The sequence below is a fragment of the Crassostrea angulata genome, chromosome 1 (assembly GCF_025612915.1).
Source record: "Crassostrea angulata isolate pt1a10 chromosome 1, ASM2561291v2, whole genome shotgun sequence".
Classification (NCBI taxonomy): domain Eukaryota; kingdom Metazoa; phylum Mollusca; class Bivalvia; order Ostreida; family Ostreidae; genus Magallana; species Magallana angulata.
The window spans coordinates 37,521,450-37,541,707 of NC_069111.1; the positions used below are offsets into that span (position 1 = coordinate 37,521,450).

The window sequence follows — 20,258 nt, forward strand, 5'->3', positions numbered from 1 at the left end:
GTACTGATAAACTTATTGCAGAATATAACTGATGGTAAAAACTATTTTTAAGTCAATCAATTTTTAGGTGAAAGGTAAATTTTTTTTTCGGAAAATGTGTTTTAAGAGAGCATCATGTTTATAGAAAGTAAACACAGACTGGTTTTTATATCTAGATTGACAGTGACTGATTCAGATGGTGCTACTAATTCAACTGTTGCCAATGTTACTGTGATAAAAGGTTGGTCCAAGTTTTTCTGCCATGTCATGAATGCATTTTTTTCTCTTAAGTTTTTGATTTGGTTGTAATTTGTTATTTATATATGTTAGCTGCTTTCATCTAGAGAAGCAAATGTTTAATTACTGATGTTTATGTATCCAAAGCCTTTATTTGTAATAATTTAGCTGTTTTCTTTTAAGGCAGCAACAAAATTAATTGGTCAAAGTATTTGATTATTAAATGGATAAACATTCTAATGCCAGTCGCATAACGAGTTGAGTAAAGGATAGATCAAAACAGTGATTAAAATAATCTTTAATATTGTTCTGTATAAAGAATCACATGTTAATTTGATGCTGAAATATGAAGTTTTTTATCAAGATTTTTATATATCTTATGTGTATACAGAAACAGACTATCCTCCGAAGGCGGATGCAGGATCAGATGTTGTGATCCATCTTCCGCAGGACTCCGTTATTTTGTATGGGAATTCCAGCACTGATGACAAAGGGATCAAAAGTTATGAGTGGATTAAATCAGCTGAAGACAAACTAACTGCTGACATGACGGTATTCTCATTCATTTCGTTAATTATCATTAACATTATATAAATAAGAACAGAAAATATTATTCTCAAATTTATAGTGTCTTATTTTGAGTTCAGTAAATGCATAACTCTCAGAGCTTGATTAGGAGAAGATAGCTAACTAGACATAACAAATATTCTCAATTTTTTGCTGTTAAATTTCAGGGGACCACTTCTCCATATTTACACCTGTCCAAGCTACAGGTAGGAGACTACACCTTTACATTGAAAGTGACAGACACAGCAGACCAGGTGTCAACAGCCACTGTCCATCTTTTCGTTAAGCCAGGTATGTGAATATTCCTGTGCTTAAGATTATGAGAATAAATGTAAATTGATGAAGCATTTGCATTGCCATATTATAGAAACAAAATAATATTAATTATTATTATTACAAAAGCTGTCTCTCTAGAATTGAGAATCTAAATTATATTTCTTTGGGTCAATTCTCATTAAGATATTTTAATTAGAGGATGATGGGGGAATTTGTGCATAATTTCACAAAGGGTGGATTTTTAAAATTATATACTAACATTTTACACAAAATTCCGAAGACGTTCCTGACTTTATGATGGTACATTGATTGCTCTTAAAATCCAAAGTTTAAAAATTCCACTAGCTGTCATATAGCATATACATTGAAAATTGATTTTATTTCATATAATCTTCAAAAACGTACACCATTCATTTCACCTCAAGGTTCACTATTTTGTCACGGTTTATGTGGAATATTTCATTACAAAATTAAAGTTTATACATGTACCATAAAAAATCATACATTTAAAAATTTACATAGATCTGATGGTTATTTTATTGACCACACAGCCTCCTCAAGTTGTTGGGATTTGTCTTGTTGTAGATGTGAACACCCCTCCTGTGGCGGTCACTGCCGGTCAGCTGACCAAGATTATACCCCTGAAGGGCCTCGTTCTGGATGGCAGAAACTCCACAGACGACAAGAAGATTGACAGCTACTCTTGGGTACAGACTGGGTAAGGGTGCTTCAGCTTGATGGCCATTCAGCCTATGTATCAAGTCACTGAATTAACTTGTAAATTAATGTATACGTATGTTAGGGTGGTATGGGACACCTATCAATATTAATGTAAGTAAAAGTAATTTATAATCAAAATACTTTCACAGGTTTAAAATTTTCAAATTTTACATTATTTGACCAAAAAAAAATGTTTTGGAAAAGTTAAAAATTAGAAAAAACCCAGCGGTATTTGAACTCATGCCTTTCAGATTCTCAGTTTTACCTAATGCACTGCGCTCTTAGGTAAACATATTTGGAAAGAAAATTTTTTTAAACTTGTGCTTCATTTTATTGTTTATTTCAATAGAAAGTACGGCACATTATTGAGGTGCCCAATACCCCCTTTAGGTGGTTCACTATACCTTGAAATATTTTTCAGTTGAGCTGAAAATTACTTGATGATAGATAACATATTGGATAAGAAGTATATAAGTCAGATACTTAATAGGCAAAAAAATGCAATTTTTTATGAAAAGTTATATTTTCAAAAATTTGATAATTATATTTTGTTATAGTGGTACTCCCACCCTGAAGATTCTAAACAGTGATACTGCATTGGCAACAGCAGTAGGGGACATAACTCCGGGCGAGTACAAATTCACCCTAACTGTGGCTGACCAGGAAAAACTGAAGTCTTCTCAAGATCTCACCATTGTTGTGAAAGAATGTAAGTTGTTTGTTATGAAAGAATGTGTGAAAGAATACAAGTATTTCAGCAAATTTAACAAAAGTCCTGAATAATAAGTTATATGATAATTATAATAATGCAGGGATAAGAAATTATCTTGAAAAAGAGACTGAAAATTGTTAATTTAGATAGCTGAAAACTGTTTAATCCTAAAATCATTGGGGAGAAAAATTGTTATATGATAAAATGTTGGATGATTAAATTCCTTAAGATTATCAAAAATAATCAAATCCTGCTTCATTTCTGATAGCTTAGGACTATTATAATCTCTTGCGTTTAATAATCAGTACCAAACAAGGCCCCGGTCAGCAATGCCGGTGGGGATAGAATTGTCACCCTTCCTGTTATCCTGGTGGAAATTGACGGATCCAAGTCCATGGATGACAAAAAGATAGTCCGTTACAGCTGGGAGAGGGATGACAAAAGCCTGGCTGCTGGGGTAAGAGTTTTACCACTTTGGTTGCAATCATTGTTGATTCTTAACCAGTTGCTCTATACTTTTTATCAGTTTCATTTGAATCAGCCATTGAAAACTGATATGTAATTTCAAATCTTAAAGTTTTTTTTTTAATGAACTTTTGAGTTTTTTTCATCAGGAACACGAAATTGAAAATTGAAAAGGATGATGAGTTTGCTTGATTAAGACTGAGGATACATGTTGTTTATGATGTGTTTGATTGACAGGATGTGTTGAATGGCTCTGATCATGGAGCTGTGTTACAGCTGGTTAATTTGGTAGCAGGGAAGTACATCTTTAAGCTGACTGTGTTTGATGCAGAAGGACTGTCCAGCTCAGATACAGCCAACCTACATGTCAAAGAAGGTACGTACTGGCTGTCTGTACAGATGGGATAAAGGAATAGGAAATAATCCCCACCATGTATTTATGCTGCAGCATACATGTTCATACTGGGTGACCTGACTTCTCAGATTTTTTTTCATTATTATTGCAAATATACTGGTAATCAAAACTTTGTCTTGTCACTACAGAACCATTCACATAAACAAAGCTAGGGAACAAAAAAAGCAATTTAGATCAGTTATCAATTATAAAATGAGTGAGATTTCATTTATATAGATACTAATTTTTGTCTTGATTTACATTAGCATTGTGTCTTGATGTGCATGTCAACATTTTGTCTACCTTTTTTAGATCCTCATAAGAAGGACTTGCTAGAGTTGACTCTGGACACAAACTTAGAGGAGTTCACAGTGGAGGACAAGGAGAACCTGAGGAGCCAGCTGTCCTCAATGTTACCCAAATCACAGAACGGGGACGTCAGTGCAGAGATACAGACCCTTCACAAGTCTCCTAGCTCTCTGTAAGAAGACCCCCCCCCCTCCCCCCAAACACACACACACACACAATACAGAAATCCAAATCCTTCACAAGTCTCCCAACTGTCTGTAAGAACAGAACCACACCCCGGCCCCACCCACACACAAACAATACAGAGATACATGTACAGACCCTTCACAAGTCTCCTAGCTCTCTGTAAGAACAGACCCCCCCCTACCCCCCCCCCCCCCCCCCCCCCAAACACACACACACACACACACACAATACAGAGATCCAAATCCTTCACAAGTCTCCCAACTGTCTGTAAGAACAGAACCACCCCCACCCCCACGCACAAAATACAGAGATCCAAATCCTTCACAAGTCACCGAGCTCTCTGTAAGAACAGACCCCCCACCCGACACCCCCCCCCCCCCCCCAAACACACACACACACACAATACAGAGATCCAAATTCTTCACAAGTCTCCCAACTGTCTGTAAGAACAGACCCACCCCAAACAATGCAGAAATACATGTACAGACCCTTCACAAGTCTTCCAACTCTGTAAGAGGCTCTATTACAACCCATGTCAATGTAGAGATAAACACCAATCAATTCTTTGTTGAAAAGAGATATCAGTTAAATATTCACCATCCCTCTTCCTATCCTGTCAGTTGTTCATCAGATATAACAACATCAGTGAAAATACAATGTTTTATTGGCCTATCTGTCCCCTTTTTCTTTATACAGTAAACACTTGTTTTAATTGTTTCATTTTCTTTAAGTTCAAATTAGAGATACAATGTAATCTCTCTAATTCTTCAAAATATGGAATATCCACTCTGGCAAGATTTAAACAGGAAGTTGCATTAAGCAAAGCAAGGACATAGAGGGTATTTGTATAAATAATAAAGAACACAAAATATCACAATATGCAGATGACACTTCACTAGTCCTTGATGGTTCACCTAAATCTCTTTTTGCAGCTTTAGATACTATTGATTTTTATTCCAGTTTTTCTGGCTTGAAGATAAATACTTGTAAGACATAAATAATTTGGATTGGTTCCAAAATATTTTCTGATCAAGTTTATCATCATACAGAAAGTTGCATGTAAAATTGTGTTAATTTATCATTACAACAGTCAATCTATGTAAAAGACATTTTTAGTAGATTCTCCAAACAATGATTGTAATTTTTACTTGTATATATTTTCGATGTAGGTTGCATATCACTTTCTATATGACTGACATAAGGAAAGAGTCTCGGAACATAAAACCTGGTCCGGAGACGAGCAAACTATTAAAGGAGCAGCTGGAGTCCTCTAACTACCATATACTCAATTATAAAGTCCTCTCTCTGGATACGATAGGTGAGACCTGGAATAATTAGCTATAACCTATCCCTGTTTGCAAAGCTTAAGAAATTATTTATTCGTTATAATTCATTATCTCGAACTAGAGACTTGTTAAAAACTTCGAGATATCCAAGTATTCGAGATGTCAAGGGTAAATTACTTTAACTATAAGTGGTTGGAACTTACAAATCACTTCGACATATCTATTGTATTAAAGATATCGGTGTTTGAGATATCGCGGTTCAACTGTATGTTGCATTTTAAAGCAACACTGAAAAAAAATCTTACCTGGATGATTGAAATACATGTACATTGCTGGTTGACATTAAGGATGTTAAAGAATTAAATGGTTAGTTGTAAAGACACTTCATTACAATGTTTTATTTTCCATGTTAATCTTCGATACTTTGAATTTTCAGTTTGCCAAAACAATTGTTCTGGGCATGGCTTCTGTGATAACAAGTCAAAACGTTGTGTGTGTGATGCCTTCTGGATGCAAAACTTCTTTTTATTCAATGTCATGAATGGGGAGAGCAATTGTGGTATGTACATTGATTTTGTTCATGTCATTGTTTTGTGTTTTTGGGTGTGTAATTAAATTTAATCAATTCATATTCAGAACAAAAATAATGAACAATAATTTAATACATGTAAAACTTTCACCGTGGTTGTAAGTGTCATGAACAGAGAACACCGAATTTAGAAATGTTACGAATTAAAATTGGCAAACAAAAAACTACAACACAACAAAATGTAGAATTTTGACAGACCAAACTGAAAGAAAAAAGAGGAAAAAAATCCATTCAATATCTGTGATATTTGACAACATTTTTGTATAGAGTAAGTGTTGACCCTGCTTATCGTTGTGCTATAATTGCAGATTGGAGTGTTTTGTACTTCATCATTGTACTTTTTCTACTGGTTGTGGCCCTGGCAGCTATAGTATGGGGAGCTATCTGCTGGATCAAAAAACGGAGGTGAGATTCAAGTCAATTTATAAAAGCAGTTACAATCCATACAAGGTGTGTTTTATCAAGACCTTTGCTTGACAAATATGAAAGGTTAAATGATAATGATAGTGACTGTAAGTTTTTGATCGATACACGTACAGTGCCTTTGAAAGTGGTTATGTATGAGAAAACCAATCCAACAAGTTTTGAATTTTCATCTAAAACATTATTTTACTGTTTATTGTAATAATAATTATAAATTATTATGAAATTAACCTGCATACATGTACATATTTGATAAATAAAAATGCATTTTGTTTTTGTTTAATAGATGCAGATGCTATAAATGGAAGACAAAAAAGAGACATAGATATTCTCTACTGCAGGAGGTAGATGATGCTAAAGATGAAATCAAACTGCTGCCAAAAGGTACATTGAAATGAATAAAAAAAATTCAAGTATCTTTGATGGAGTTTAAATTCATACAGTATAATATGTTTTCTAGCTACTAAAATAACTACTGTAACAGTATATCTCTAACATAAATTCATTTGCTGTATAGATATTGTAATGTAGATCTTTGTGCATGACTGTATGTTGTGATCTATAGGTAAAACCCAGAACAGCAGTGTGATGATGTCAGAGTCCGACCTCACAACAGATGAAGAAGAGACATTGTTTATCAACACTAAAAAGACTAACGGCTTCATCCAGAAACCTCTCAATGGAGTATCAAAACACATCAAGACCAAGCTACGGGCCTAGCAGAAAACTGGAGATAGTTGGTCCTAGGTTATTACCTATAGATAAGATTCTATGATTTAATATGTGGCTATTCTTGACTACATAATGGTGCAATTTCAAGTGTGTACAAAAACAGTTGGGGTTTATATTTTTGTGAATTCCATGTGGGATATTTATTTTAATCATGTCATGGTGTTAAGAATTATCATTATGTAATATTATGCTCAACCTTATGATTGACAACCATTCCATACATTTCCATTTCCATGAGTCAGTAGGTGTTAAGTATAAATAGAGTGCAGGTATATACATTTATTTACATTTTTTAATGTCTTTTCCTCTGATAACACTGCATATTGATTTTGTACTATACAGTCCAATAATTACAAATGACGTGTAATTGGGGGCACAAGCAAGGTTTGCTTATTTTTATTCAAATTTTTAATCATACAATTGCTGAAAATTATATAAATATAAGTAATAAGGAATCATTCTTTGAATATTATGAGGTGATGATTTCGGTCGGGGCGTGATCAAATCTATCATAAAGCCCTTCGGGCTTTATTGGATTTGATCACGCCCCGACCAAAATGATCACCTGATAATACTCAAGGAATGATTCCTTATTCCCTAAGTAAGATCTAGCCCATTAATACTCAGCTATATTTAACAACTGCATACTTTAAATAGCTAAAAATTGAAGTAAAAATTGAGCATTCTTGCATTGAAATTAAATTATTGCTCATATGGATCATTTATCAAAGATGATTTTTTTCTAAAGACATTTCAAAATCATAATTTACAGGTATATAGAATGAAATCTAGCCACATGCAATATGCTATTAATATATATTAATAATCAGATGATTTTTGGTTATCATGATAACAGATTGTGTGTTGGGGAAAAAGCAAAATTTCTACAATAAATTTCTCATTTTAGAGGGGGGAGATTATTTATTTCAAGCTTATTTGTCAACATTAATGATGTGTATATTTAATATTTATTGACTTAATTTGGCATTAAGAATGAAATTGAAATGGTTAGTGAATATTTCAAAGAAATACTAAGCACAGACTCCGTGATCTCAATTCCTGGTGCTGCAACTCACTAGGTTAATTAAGGCAATCAGTATTTCCCTGTAAATAATCCCCTACTCCCAATGTACAGGCCAGGCTTTCTCAATCAGTAAATCAGTCTGTGTCAGGGCACAGCTGTAGCTAACAGGAAGGATATTGGCATGTCACAAAGCGGTCTGCATTATTTATGTCAAAGTAATTTTTTTTTTTGTTCTTGATAGCAGTTTCATGTATTGATTTTTTTTAATATTTTTTTTTTGCTTGATATTGAAAATTTTGCGGTGAAATTTTGTTTGGGTTCTGTTTTATTTTATTCATTGGCAAAAATTATATTTATTTTTTACTGAGTAAAAATATCAGTTCATGTAATTATTGATAAATTAATTGGCCTCTAAGAAGCCAGCAAACATTTATTTTCTTTTTATACAAATTAATGTGCTTTGTTTTGCAGTGGTTTTCATACTTCTCTTTTTTTTGTAAAAAAATATATGTACTGTACATGTATCTGCAGCTGTGTTATTTTAAAACCCAACTATCATTGTAACTGTGTAACTTGAGACACTGATTTTGTTTCAAAATACTTGATTCCAAATTTCTTTAACTTGTTTTAGCTGTACAAGTTCATTCCAACACAAAGCCTGTTGTTATGGTAATGGTCATCACTTGTGGTTTCATCTTTAATCTGTTCTGTGCAACTATTTTGATGGACACAAATTTTACATTACGGTATTTTACCATAATTTAAGATTTTTTTACTTAAAGATGGCTCAAAACTTGTTTCAAGTGCATGAACCATTGTCAGATCATAAGTGGTTATATTTGGGCAGCTTTTTCACTGCTTCTTTGCAAATCTAAGTACACAATAGTATATGATTAAAGGCCATGTAAGCTTGGCCTCCAACTGTACTTATCCACAATGGCTTTTGTCAAATTGCATTGAATTTTGACGGTGATACATTAACAGTAGTACATGTATATCATAAACCAGTTCTGTACTGCATTTGTTGAAGAAGAAAAAAGGAAACAAATATTTTGTGCAATGAATCCCACTTACTTGAATACTCTCCAAACATCTCTGCATGTAACTACCTTGATGGACATTTGGGACATACACACATGGATTTGTCAAGCACCAAAAAATATTTTTTTTGTTTATGCAGATGGGCTTTCAGCTTCGACACGTGCATAATGCATATGCATAGATTTGTGCAATTGTTATTAGTTTTGACCCTGAGATTACTTACAAGTGTTCCCATTTACTTTAACTATGATATTAGTGGTACATACAGATTAAAAACTGATAAGTGATTTGCAGGGCTAAACCAAAATGATTGTACTTGTAATTAATTTGCATTTGATTTTATTTTTGTTTTTGATTTGTGGAAGTTAATCTTAATGCTATTTGTTTCCATCACTTCTGAGTTTGTTTGATGTAGTCTTATTTCATATGCAAAAAATTAAGAGCTCTGGATGTTCAACCATAGCTGGTCCCAATCAGCTCATCAGAATTTTTATTTACATTGAAAGGGGGGGGGGGGGATATAGGATGTTTCAAGACAGATGTAATTGTATGTTAAAAGAGGGGACGGGGTAAATTAAGTTGTGATAGTTTTGACCTTCTTTTGTGATGATTATTTTCTAATTCATGTACCATATACAGTAGTTATTATTTTTACATGTATTTTTGATTTTGTGGTTCGTTCTATAATACTGTATACCGGGAATTATTCGCCCCCGTTTAATTTTCACCACTTTTGCCCTCACTGTCAGCGGGCAAATTTAATGCTGAATGAATACCAATGTCTCACATTATCTCTCTTTAATCTAATTAGACGAATTCAAAATGGGGCAAAACTGATTACTGTAGGAGGGTGAAAATTACACAGGGCAAAAATAACCCTGTATACAGTAATTCGTGCTTGTCTATCATCCTAGTACTATTTTTCTGCTGTAACAGTATGTTGACATGAAATCCAAGATGGTGGTCTGGTGTTATATCAAGTTATATTGTGATTGTTCATTGTTGATGATTGTTCTTTTGTACCTATAGATTGTAAAACCAATATGCATAAACAGTTTGAAAGGAAAAGTAAGGTATTGATTTTTTTTTAGTTTTTAGATTTCATTTAAAATTGATGAAGAAGAAGACCACACATTTTTGGGTTTATTTATTTGCAATCTGTTGTGATTTCTATTTATTTCGGTTATTCAATGATTGTTTAATTTATAAATTGGGATCCCCCACAAAGTTATTGTATACATTCCAGGTTTATTATATATTTGAGGTGTTATTTTGATGTTAAACCTCAGTTAGATTTGGCTTTGAAAAAAGTGACATGGTGAGATTAAAGGGGGAAAACTCTGCAATATTGATTACAGATTTTTCAAAGAGCATATATATATATAGATCTCTTCTAATTTTTTTTACTCAATTTAATTATATTTACCATGATGTTATACACAATTTAAAGCAATGTAATATTATCCTCTATTTCTCTTTCCAAGATGTTAGTTCAATTTTTCTGGCATTCCCTATTTCATTCTAAAGATACTTTTGTTTAGTTTCTTTTATCTGGGTTTTGTCGCGAAAAGTATATTTCGCAAAACGGTATATATAAATATATAATATATATGACTCAAAGTACAAAATATTTTAGCATTGCTATGATTAGAGTCTTCTAATTCTTACCATACATTTTTCAAACTTTTATTATATTTACGGTATTTGCCTTTAATTAAGATAAATATATGTTATGATATTGATGTTATTTAAATTGTACTATAGGTGTTAAAGATTGCTGACATTTTATCAACCATAAGATATAATATAACTACAGAATCTATACAGTGTGCCTTTGTTTGGAGAATTATTTTTTTTTTGTGTTAAAAGATGAATTGCATAGATAAATGTCACAATTATCATAATGCATTCACTGGATTATAATAGTTCACTTTGTTATGTCGATTGATTTCACAACAGGTCAGTTATTTCTGCACTAATTTGTATATTCTCTTCTTTTAAGTTCCTTGATTTCATTCAGTTTTGTGTGCAAGTTTATGAGATGACTACAAAAAATAGATACAATATATACTGTACATTTCGCTTTGAGTTCTGTTTCTTTTTTAAATTCTTGATGCTGGTCATATATATAATAATTGGGGGATTTTACTAGTAACAACCACTCGTAACTGTTTTGGTTTTTTTGGTTCTCGCAGACATTGCAGAATTGATATATTTTATTTGTGAAATTAAGTAGCTCAAAGTATCTGCTTTCGAGAAATGTAACGGTTCGTTTTTCTTTTTCAACGACATGTCCTCAAACACCCTTTTTAAAGTGGTTTACTTAAAATAGATTCATCAAGTACGCACTTACTGCTTTTGTATACAGGAAGTGAAACTGAAGAGCAAATAATTGTTAACTACGTGCCTGGTAACACTTTTCATTAATTCAGCTGATTATAAGAATGCCTTTGGAATGGCTACAATCAGTTTTACGAAGAAAAAAGGCAGAACATCGTCTCTCAGTTATACTGTTGATCACTGTCTTACAAAATATAGAACGTACAAGTATCATGATCCCGAAAGTAATCCGAGTATCTTAAAATAACGTTGGACACCGACATTTTATGACTTATTTACTACCTAAATGAAACAATGAAATTCGTTCAAGCATTTATTATTTTGATCTACGATATCGTCGTCTTCCAGCACAGCCTGGTGGGCGATACGGGGGGGGGGGGGGGGGGATTACATATTTTCGCTCAACAGGTAATCGTTTCTGATCACCTGTTGTTCGTCATTCCTTTCTTTCTGTCCATGCATCTTTTAACTTTTTCATTTCAACTTTTTTACCAGAACAACTGGGTATATAAACCAAACTTGGCTCAAAATATTCTATGGCGGAGTTCTATTCCATCATTTTTAAATAAATATCTTTTTAATTTATTAGAAATAAGGCTTGATCGAGTGACACTGCGATATGCAGTTCTAAAGGTCCCAAGCATATTATTGCCATTATATATATACTATTGTAGTGTTAATGAGCACGTTAGATTTCTGAAGCTTTTTCACTATATGACTAATTCAGTCCCGCTTTGGTACCAACCTGTGGTCTTGAATTTTGCAAAGACCCACAGCTCATTATAGTTGAATCTTTTCTTAAAGTATAGAAGAAGATTATCAAAGATTGCATCAATTTTTACCACTTTTACAAAAAATCTAAGCTCTTTAGTTGGGTAGTCATTTAACTATGTTCCTCTTTCCTATTGTTGAGCTTCTTTGGTGTGGCCATTTGTAACCTTTATCACCGTACTCGTATACAGTTTGTTACCAATGTGTATGCATGTGAGTTGTCAAAGATAAATCACGGCTATTAAAATTGATGTATCGTTAACGCTTAACAAAATTTGTATTGATTTTGAAAAGATAATTATCTACAGAAGATACACTAAAAGTTGATATAGGTTGAAATTCCTAATTGCGGTATACAAATGTTGCGACCGATTCTCTTGGGAGGGTGTATTGGTAATGTTGGCCGTCAATATCAATATAAAACGTCTGGTCCCTGTCATTACGGGGGTTTAAAACCACAATGGCCACGCTCCCGTCATTATTCTGGAACGCAACTGAATGCACGTCATCCCAACCGAAGGCGGGGGTGTCTAATCGAACAGCTTCCGGAAAAACGAACTTTGACATGTGACCTATGATGTAATACTCGGTATTCTTCGTCGTATCGCCATTTCCGTGAATGGTAATCACCCCGTTGCAGTTGTTACAGCCTCCGACGCCGACTTTTGGCCCGTGGTTATCATCTAGTGCGATGTTCCAGTACATGACGGTTTTGGCCCAGTTGCGTGTTTGGCCAATAGAGAGAATTCGGACGCCCCACACGACATTGAATCCGGGCGCCCAGTCGCCGCCCGAGCACTCGGTGAAGTAGATGTCCTTGTCTGGATGTTGATTGTGGAATCCCCCGCAGGTGTCATGGCGGCCACCGTAACAATGCCATGCACTTCCTCTGATGTACTGAGCAGCTCCCCCGTCGGACAGAATGTTGCCAGCGTAGCTTGTGTCGTCCCAGTTATGGTCGTAAATGATAATCTTTGTGTTTATGCTGTGTTGATTGAAGGCAGGTCCGAGGTAATTCTTTATAATGTCTCTCTCGGCTTCCCAACTGAGTTTCATCGTTGGGTAAGAATTTTCCGAATGTTTGGGTTCGTTCTGTAGGCAAATAGCGTCAATTGAAATCCCTTCGCTCTGGTACGCTTGAATGAATTTTACAAAGTACAAAGCATATGCCTGTTGGTAGTTGTTGCCATGGTGAAATTCTCCCCCAAAGAGAGAATTTGTGGTTTTCATCCATGCAGGAGCGGACCAGGGCGTAGCAATGATCCTCAGGCTGGGGTTGATTTTCAGAGCTTGCTTGAGAATGGGGATGATAAAATCACGGTCCTTCTGGATAGAAAATTGGTCCATATGGAAGTCGTTGTGTTGCCAGGATGGCAGATCATCGTAGGTGTAAGGCTGTACTCCCTGAAAGTCTGTGCCTCCCATTGGCAACCTTAGATAGCTCATAGCTGCAAAAATAATGTTGGTCAAAGGTTTCATGTGTTTCAACCGAATTTGGTCTTTGACATGTTTCCCTATGTTGTGCAATGCAAATTTTAGGGTAGTTGCCTACATGCATTTTGTTGTTCAGAAAAGCGCAATTGTAAACGCACAAGAAAATTTCAGATCACTCTTTTTATAGTTCTTATCTTATATCACTGAGGTTTTATGATGAATAAATATACATATGTGTTAAGGAATTGTCCTCTCATAGAGGATAACTCCCTGTACGTGTACATTCGTAGTCTTATAGTAAAAGGGCAAATATGAAAACATTCACGAAAACCTTAGATGAATTTCAGCACAAGTACCATTGAACACCCACCTTTGTTATATATTTTGAAAAATTGAAATTGAGAGGCATTATTGTTTGAATAGTCAAACTTACAAATTCCGGATGATCCAAACAGATCCTCCATGATCTGGTCTCGTCTTGGACTGTGGAACAGAGTGTACGCAGCTGCATTGGTTAATGCTGCTCCGAAACCGGAGATGAACTGGTAACGCTTGTTACGGTCGACGTTTATATGGAATCCGTTAGAACTTCCGGTGGGCGATAACGAGGCTTTCTTTGACAGTCTGTCTCCTCCGTTGCTATTAGTTACCCATACGTCCATGCTTGCGTTCGCCCAGAACGAAGTGGCAATTGCAAACAGACAAACCAGATGTAATCCTGAAACGTTCAGTCAATTTCGTTAAGTTTAATTTACATAAAAGGACAGATATAGTGTTCATTTTAAGAAATTAAAATTATTCAGTTGAGAGTACTTGCATAATATTATACTTTATCGGTCGTTAAACTAATATCGTTGCAAGCATAAGAATTAAAACGTATTAACCAGTAAATTGCGTCAATTCAAGACTATATCCTTCGATGTACATGAAATCTTAAATATTCGGTTTTCTATGGAAAAGGGTACGTTTGAAGGCCCAAATACAAGAACTCACCGGGGCCATTTTCATTATTATGATCGGTTTTTTTTTACTGTATTTGATAAATGCCATCGATCGGAGCATATCTTTCAGCCACTGTCTGATTATTTTTTAAGCATTTCTGTAAACAATATTGTTTAAATCATATGTTGTATTTCTATATTAGCTCAATCAAGCAAAGCACTGTAGTTTTAGTGTGTGAGACATTTTATATCAAACTAATGCAAAATTATTTGATTTTATATCAAATAATCTATACTATAGTCTGTCCCAAGTTATTTTTGCAGCATATTTTCTTAAGTTATTCAATAGTTATGAATACTTCTTGATTCAGACGATGTTCATTCAATGGTATTAAAAAATCCCAAGATTTCCTTTTTGAAACGCCCCCTCTAGCTTGTCAGATTTCAATACACGGGTAAAAATAGAAAGTCTGCGGGGAATTTGCATTGCATCAGCCATTGCTAAGCCCGGATGATAACGTTGAAAAAGTGTGCAAGGTATTCCGAGTGACTTCCGAATTTGGGAAAAGATGTCAACATTATAAATCTCCGTGGGAAATCTGTTTTCGTTCCTATGAATTTTTGCGAGTGAAAAATAATAATGTGTGAATGAAGTTATCTTGGAAAATTTCCCTTTCATCGATTTCAATTGCACTTCTTTCACAGGTATGTGTATGTTTATCAAAAAATCGTCCAAATGTGCTGCATAAATATATTGGGACAGACTATAGTAATTGAACGACCGCTTCAGGTTTCAATACACATCCCAAGATAGAAAGTCTACGGGGATTTTGCATTGCATCAGCCTTTAATAAGCCCGGGTGATAACGTTGAAAAATTGCGCGAGGTGTCCCGCGTTTTTCCGAATGGAGAAAAGATGAAAACATTTCCCATTTTAAATCTCCGTAAGAAATTTGTTTTCGTTCCTGTGAAATTTTATGAGTGAAAAGGGATAATTTGTCAATGAAGATATCTTGGATATTTTCCATTTCATTGATTTCAACTGTACTTCTTTCACAGGCATGTTTATTTTTATTAAAAATCATCAAAAAGTGATGGAAGCAACAACTCGGGACAAACTATAGCATGCTTATTTGCATTCCCTTTTCCGTGCAGGAAGTTATTTTTGTTATTTTTATAAGAAAAATTAAATTTTTTTATAGGCGAGAACTGTTCTTGATTTCAGAGAATTATTATTTTTTATAACAAAACTAGCCTTTTTTTGGAAATCTGAAAAAAATTCTGACCACGTAATTTGTAGAGGGGGCGTTTCAAAACAGATAATCTGGACATTTTTCATATAAGTGGATGAACGTACATGTAGTTTGAGCACAAAGGTATTTGTTATTATCGAAATATCAAGCGACAAGTGGTGGAAGCAAAAACTCGGGACAGAGTATAGTAGCCAATTTACAGTTTCTCTTCCATAAATAGTTTATTTGATTGGCTATATTTCCTACAAACATTCATACTAGTATATCAAAGAGAGTAGATTAACGACTGACTACTGAAGAATTCCACGGTAAAGTATTGTTTAAGAGTGGCAATGACAACTTCAAGTATAGAAACCCCCATATGCAATTCAAAAACATTCTCACGATGCGCTAGCGCAGCATTATTTTTTCACAATATTGCTCTTAAAACCCGAGTTTTTCAACTGAATTACATGTATACATACCACATATTGAACCTCTAGGTGCCATCTTTGATGTGAAAATTTAGCACGTATAAAGAGCATTTGTACAGGCGGTGTACATTGGTAGACCCCACTGATAAGAAAAAGTCGGACAAAATCAAAGTTTCATATTCCGGTTGTTTTCTTCCAATTCAAAAGAGCACTTTGTAAAATGTCTTGTGTTTATTATCAGAAATAGATAAAATCCCGGAACTACTCAGTAAATAAGTGTACATAATTTAAAAAACACATATGCGAAGATATTTTACTTATGCAACTATAAAAAATCAGAATGACATGACAAAAGTTTGGGTTTTTTAGGTGGTTGTATATTTCACCCTTGTCTCTCTATGGTTTCAATGTCTCGATACATAAAAACATAATGATGACGCTCATCACTTCCTATACTTAATTTGTGAATGTTTTTATGTATTTTATGCACACGTGCATATCGAGTGATAAAATGAGTTGTGTAGCTGACGTTGTAGCGTCGAAGCACGGACTGCACGAACTGGCGTAAGCATTAAATAAATGTTGTAGTTTATCTTCCATGTTTTTAATGATATTAATTGAAAACAATGAGACACTTCATTATTTACCTTCAATCATGAAGATATTTCATTGTGCATTTGATAATTCAAGAAAATATTTTTTATTTTAAGATATCTTAAATACTGACTCTGACTCTGCCAAATAGAACAAACCAAGACAAAATTTTATAAATTGTCATTTCTGTTTTTAAAAATTTAGCTTATTCTCTTCCTTGATGGATGTTTACTGTAGATTGTCTTTAAAAAGCAAAAGCACACTATAAATGTTGATTTTGAGTAACCGAAAGCCTACTGCATGTAATGTACAATTCTGTGTCTTAAGTCGCGACACACAGGATATCCTGTATATTGAAGTGTGTTGTTTAAACAATCTTCCAAAAATTTAAAGAAAATGTAATTTGATTGCTGTGCATCTGTCCACATATATTGAACTGTGAACATAAATATACAAAGTTAACGTGTACAGTAAAACTCGGTTTTAACGAATTTCTACGGGCCATTGGATTTCCTGTGCTATATCTGTAATTTCTTATATATCCGTATAACGAATTCTTTTAAAATAGCTACATGTTTACAACTGAATATTGATATCTGTTTTGAATGCTGTTGAGCAAATGAACCGACGATTTCTGCTTCCTCGCCATGGCTTTTTTTAAATATAACTGTATACAAAAGTATATTCCATTGTTTGAGACCAATGAAATGTTGCCTGGAATATGTATTCTTATCAAATGTTGGTGCATTGTCTTTATCACACTTATTTAGATGTATTCAGGTCTAGAACAAATAAAGATTGCAATATTGACGACGTGTGTTTGTTTTTTTACTAAATTGTCTACTGTACTAAACAATACGTGCCTTACAGACATAGAACTTATGCATTGCTTTGTTTTCAAAGGCTAAAAAACCACCATTTTTATGTTCTTCGTATGAACTTAGTAATAATTTTATTAACAAATAACACAAAGAAATACACTGTAATTATGTACATAAATATATACACAGTTAAAACAAAAAGAGATAAATCAAATAAATAACCAACTACATAAATATATATCTTAAGTTCTCAGTAATGTTTCAATTTAAAAGTGAAGCAAGAAAAATTTGATCAGGGTATTAAAATCCATCTACATGCTTGATAATTCATTATCATTATCTTAATTATTAAACAGCCAGTCTTTTGAAAAAGAGTATACTTATAGTTCCAAAAAACATTGACCTACCAAAAATCTTTTTTCCCAAATCATGAAATTCCTAATCCCTGAGGATCAATATTTCAGTATGTTTTCAAGGTAAATTTCAGATCAATTATGTTTGATGCGAGAAAAAGTGGGGGGGGGGGGGGGATGAACCCTTTATTATGCTATGTGCCTAATGGTTAGGTATAACTTTGCAAAAAAAAGGGGGGGGGGCTAAGCCCCCCCCCCCCCTAGCCCCCCGGTTCCGACGCCAATGACGTCTAAAGTCATACTTTTGTATTGCTAAATTGTGTTCTTTGTTGTGGTTTTCTTTTTTAATTTTCTCAGAAACTCTTGGTTAAAGTAATGGGAAAAACATTTTTATATTATATCATCACATCCAACTCGGTCGATGAATTAATCACATCGAAAATAAACGAGAACGATTAGACAAAGTTCAAGAAATCGGATATTATATAAAAAAGATAAAGTTAACGTATTTTCTAAACAAAAAAACATTAGGAATTCATTCTTTATTACTCGTTGTTGTACAAAGCAGGTGAACAGTGGATTTAAGAAATAAATAATTTTTATTTGATCGGCGTATCAAAGGAAAAATTGACCAGAAAACTTCATCCATGCACTACTCATAATCATATAGAGTTCATATTTGTGAATATTTATTCTTCTTTTTTTTTAAATCAATAATTACAAATCCATAGAGAAGACACTCGTTATATTGAAGGATTTCAGTAATAAGCAGCTTATTTTACGGTAGGACAGAATAAAAAATTACTGTGGCAAAAAATCGTTATAAAATCCTAATGGAGAACATTGTTCGACGTCTAAGCGTTTCTATACGTCAAAATGACAGCATATTGTTCGTAGCTTTCCAGTACTGGCTATTAAGTCGACGATTGGTCGCTTGATTCAAATAAAACTCCTCGGCACATCATTTTTGCCAAAGCATGCTTAAAAGCGCTGTCGTAATATGCGTATATAGCTGGGTTGGCTACATAGCTCACGGCGTGTAAACTTCTTAGGAACAAAAACAACTGGAGTTCCAAGTTCGAAACATGAAACCAACGCTCCGGGGCCATAGAGTCGAAATGTACGAAGATGTAGGTCGGGAGGTAAGACAAAACTGTATTTATTGTAATTATTATAAACATGATGGTGAGTCGATGGGTTCGAACCTGAGAACTTAGACTAGATATCATCGAATTACTCCGAGTTTTCCGCGGTTTCGTACTCATCTTCCTCTTTTCAGAAAGAGTGACGCTTTTGTCAGAAACCTTGTACACAACTTTTGAATGGTGTTCGGAAATTTTCGGAGACGTGGTTGAGAATTCCTCAGAATTGGAATGCGAACTTTTCTCAATCTGCGTGCGAAATCTCTCGCTCTCTTTCCGTTTATGTTCAGTTTGTTTCATCTGTCTGTATACAACGCGTCCAACAAGGATATACAACACAGCCAGCACTATGACGGCGGCGGCAGAAAAGGCAATCTGGAATTTCGACATGATCACCACGAAAAACATTGAACCTCCCATAGTCATATCTGAGCCACATATATACGCTTTGCACGCTTTTACCGTTATTTGCTTTCTTTTGAAGTAAACGAGCTTTGGGATATTAAACACCAATGAAGCTAGAACGGCAATCAGAATTCCAATGTTCTTATGTCGAAGCGCCTCATCCTGACTCATGGGTCTGCAGATTTTTCTATACCTATGAACGCAGACTATCAACAGCAGAAGAAGGGACAGACAAAAGAACACGTTGGTGCCGTATAACAAAAACTTGCACAAGGCATCACTTGGAAACATAAGTGGGTAGGAGTTTTTCGCGAAAACAAGGCTAGATGAGAACATACTGTGGCATAAATCCGTGGCGGCCAACACGACCACGTAATATCGGTCGTCATGCCTCTTCTTTCTTAATCTCGTTCTGTATACATAGATGACCAAAGCGTTTCCCAAGACACCGAAGACCAAGAAAATTGCATTGAATACCGTGTTTATCATGTATCGACTCCTGTAGTGAAGGTTCATTTCTTCCAAATTCTCGTCCTCAGTCGAACTTATGTTCGATGCATGGCCGTCATGAATGGTACATGTATTATAGACCATCTTCACAAATATGATATTTTTTGCAAGTGTGTCTTACTTCGTGTAAGTTTGATTTGCAGTCATAAAATAAACTTTTTACCCGGAAAAGAGGCCATTTGTTGAAGAAAGAGGATGTAATACAGGATGGGGTACAACACAAATTTCTTTATACTAAGCGTAGGATGAACAGCCTGTGAGAGATCACGTGGTGTAGCTTTACAGTAAATCGCTTGTCCTCGACTTGACACTTGTTGACTATGTTTATATACCAGTCAAAA

General features: G+C 34.4%; 2 protein-coding genes across 2 annotated transcripts in view; one reads left to right on the forward strand and one right to left on the reverse strand.

The window, feature by feature from the left end:
* LOC128164633 (dyslexia-associated protein KIAA0319-like protein) overlaps positions 1 to 11,021 on the forward strand; it is a 34,903-nt gene extending 23,882 nt beyond the window's left edge. The window contains exons 13-25 of the mRNA XM_052828616.1: positions 156 to 220; positions 608 to 768; positions 951 to 1,074; positions 1,645 to 1,777; positions 2,337 to 2,488; positions 2,797 to 2,948; positions 3,194 to 3,332; positions 3,663 to 3,831; positions 5,015 to 5,163; positions 5,568 to 5,690; positions 6,029 to 6,125; positions 6,430 to 6,527; positions 6,709 to 11,021. Of these exons, the coding sequence (XP_052684576.1) occupies positions 156 to 220; positions 608 to 768; positions 951 to 1,074; positions 1,645 to 1,777; positions 2,337 to 2,488; positions 2,797 to 2,948; positions 3,194 to 3,332; positions 3,663 to 3,831; positions 5,015 to 5,163; positions 5,568 to 5,690; positions 6,029 to 6,125; positions 6,430 to 6,527; positions 6,709 to 6,863 (1,717 nt within the window). The 3' untranslated portion in view covers positions 6,864 to 11,021. The remainder of the gene's footprint in view (positions 1 to 155; positions 221 to 607; positions 769 to 950; positions 1,075 to 1,644; positions 1,778 to 2,336; positions 2,489 to 2,796; positions 2,949 to 3,193; positions 3,333 to 3,662; positions 3,832 to 5,014; positions 5,164 to 5,567; positions 5,691 to 6,028; positions 6,126 to 6,429; positions 6,528 to 6,708) is intronic.
* Positions 11,022 to 12,073: 1,052 nt separating this feature from the next.
* Positions 12,074 to 16,268, reverse strand: LOC128184198 (uncharacterized). Its single transcript, XM_052853562.1, has 3 exons — positions 16,144 to 16,268; positions 13,919 to 14,203; positions 12,074 to 13,499 (listed from the first exon to the last, which is right to left on the reverse strand). The coding sequence occupies exons 1-3, from the start codon at positions 16,166 to 16,168 to the stop codon at positions 12,394 to 12,396; spliced, it is 1,416 nt and encodes a 471-aa protein (XP_052709522.1). The 5' UTR covers positions 16,169 to 16,268; the 3' UTR covers positions 12,074 to 12,393.
* Positions 16,269 to 20,258: the final 3,990 nt, after the last annotated feature.

What these genes read in the sequence shown, in the direction of transcription:
- LOC128184198 (XM_052853562.1), bottom strand. Translation starts at nt 16,168, where the DNA reads ATGGCACCTAGAGGTTCAATATGTG. An exon ending in ACCTAGAGGTTCAATATGTG is followed by an intron (nt 14,204 to 16,143) that starts GTATGTATACAT and finishes TGAACGTTTCAG; the next exon opens with GATTACATCTGGTTTGTCTG. An exon ending in GTTTGGATCATCCGGAATTT is followed by an intron (nt 13,500 to 13,918) that starts GTAAGTTTGACT and finishes TTATTTTTGCAG; the next exon opens with CTATGAGCTATCTAAGGTTG.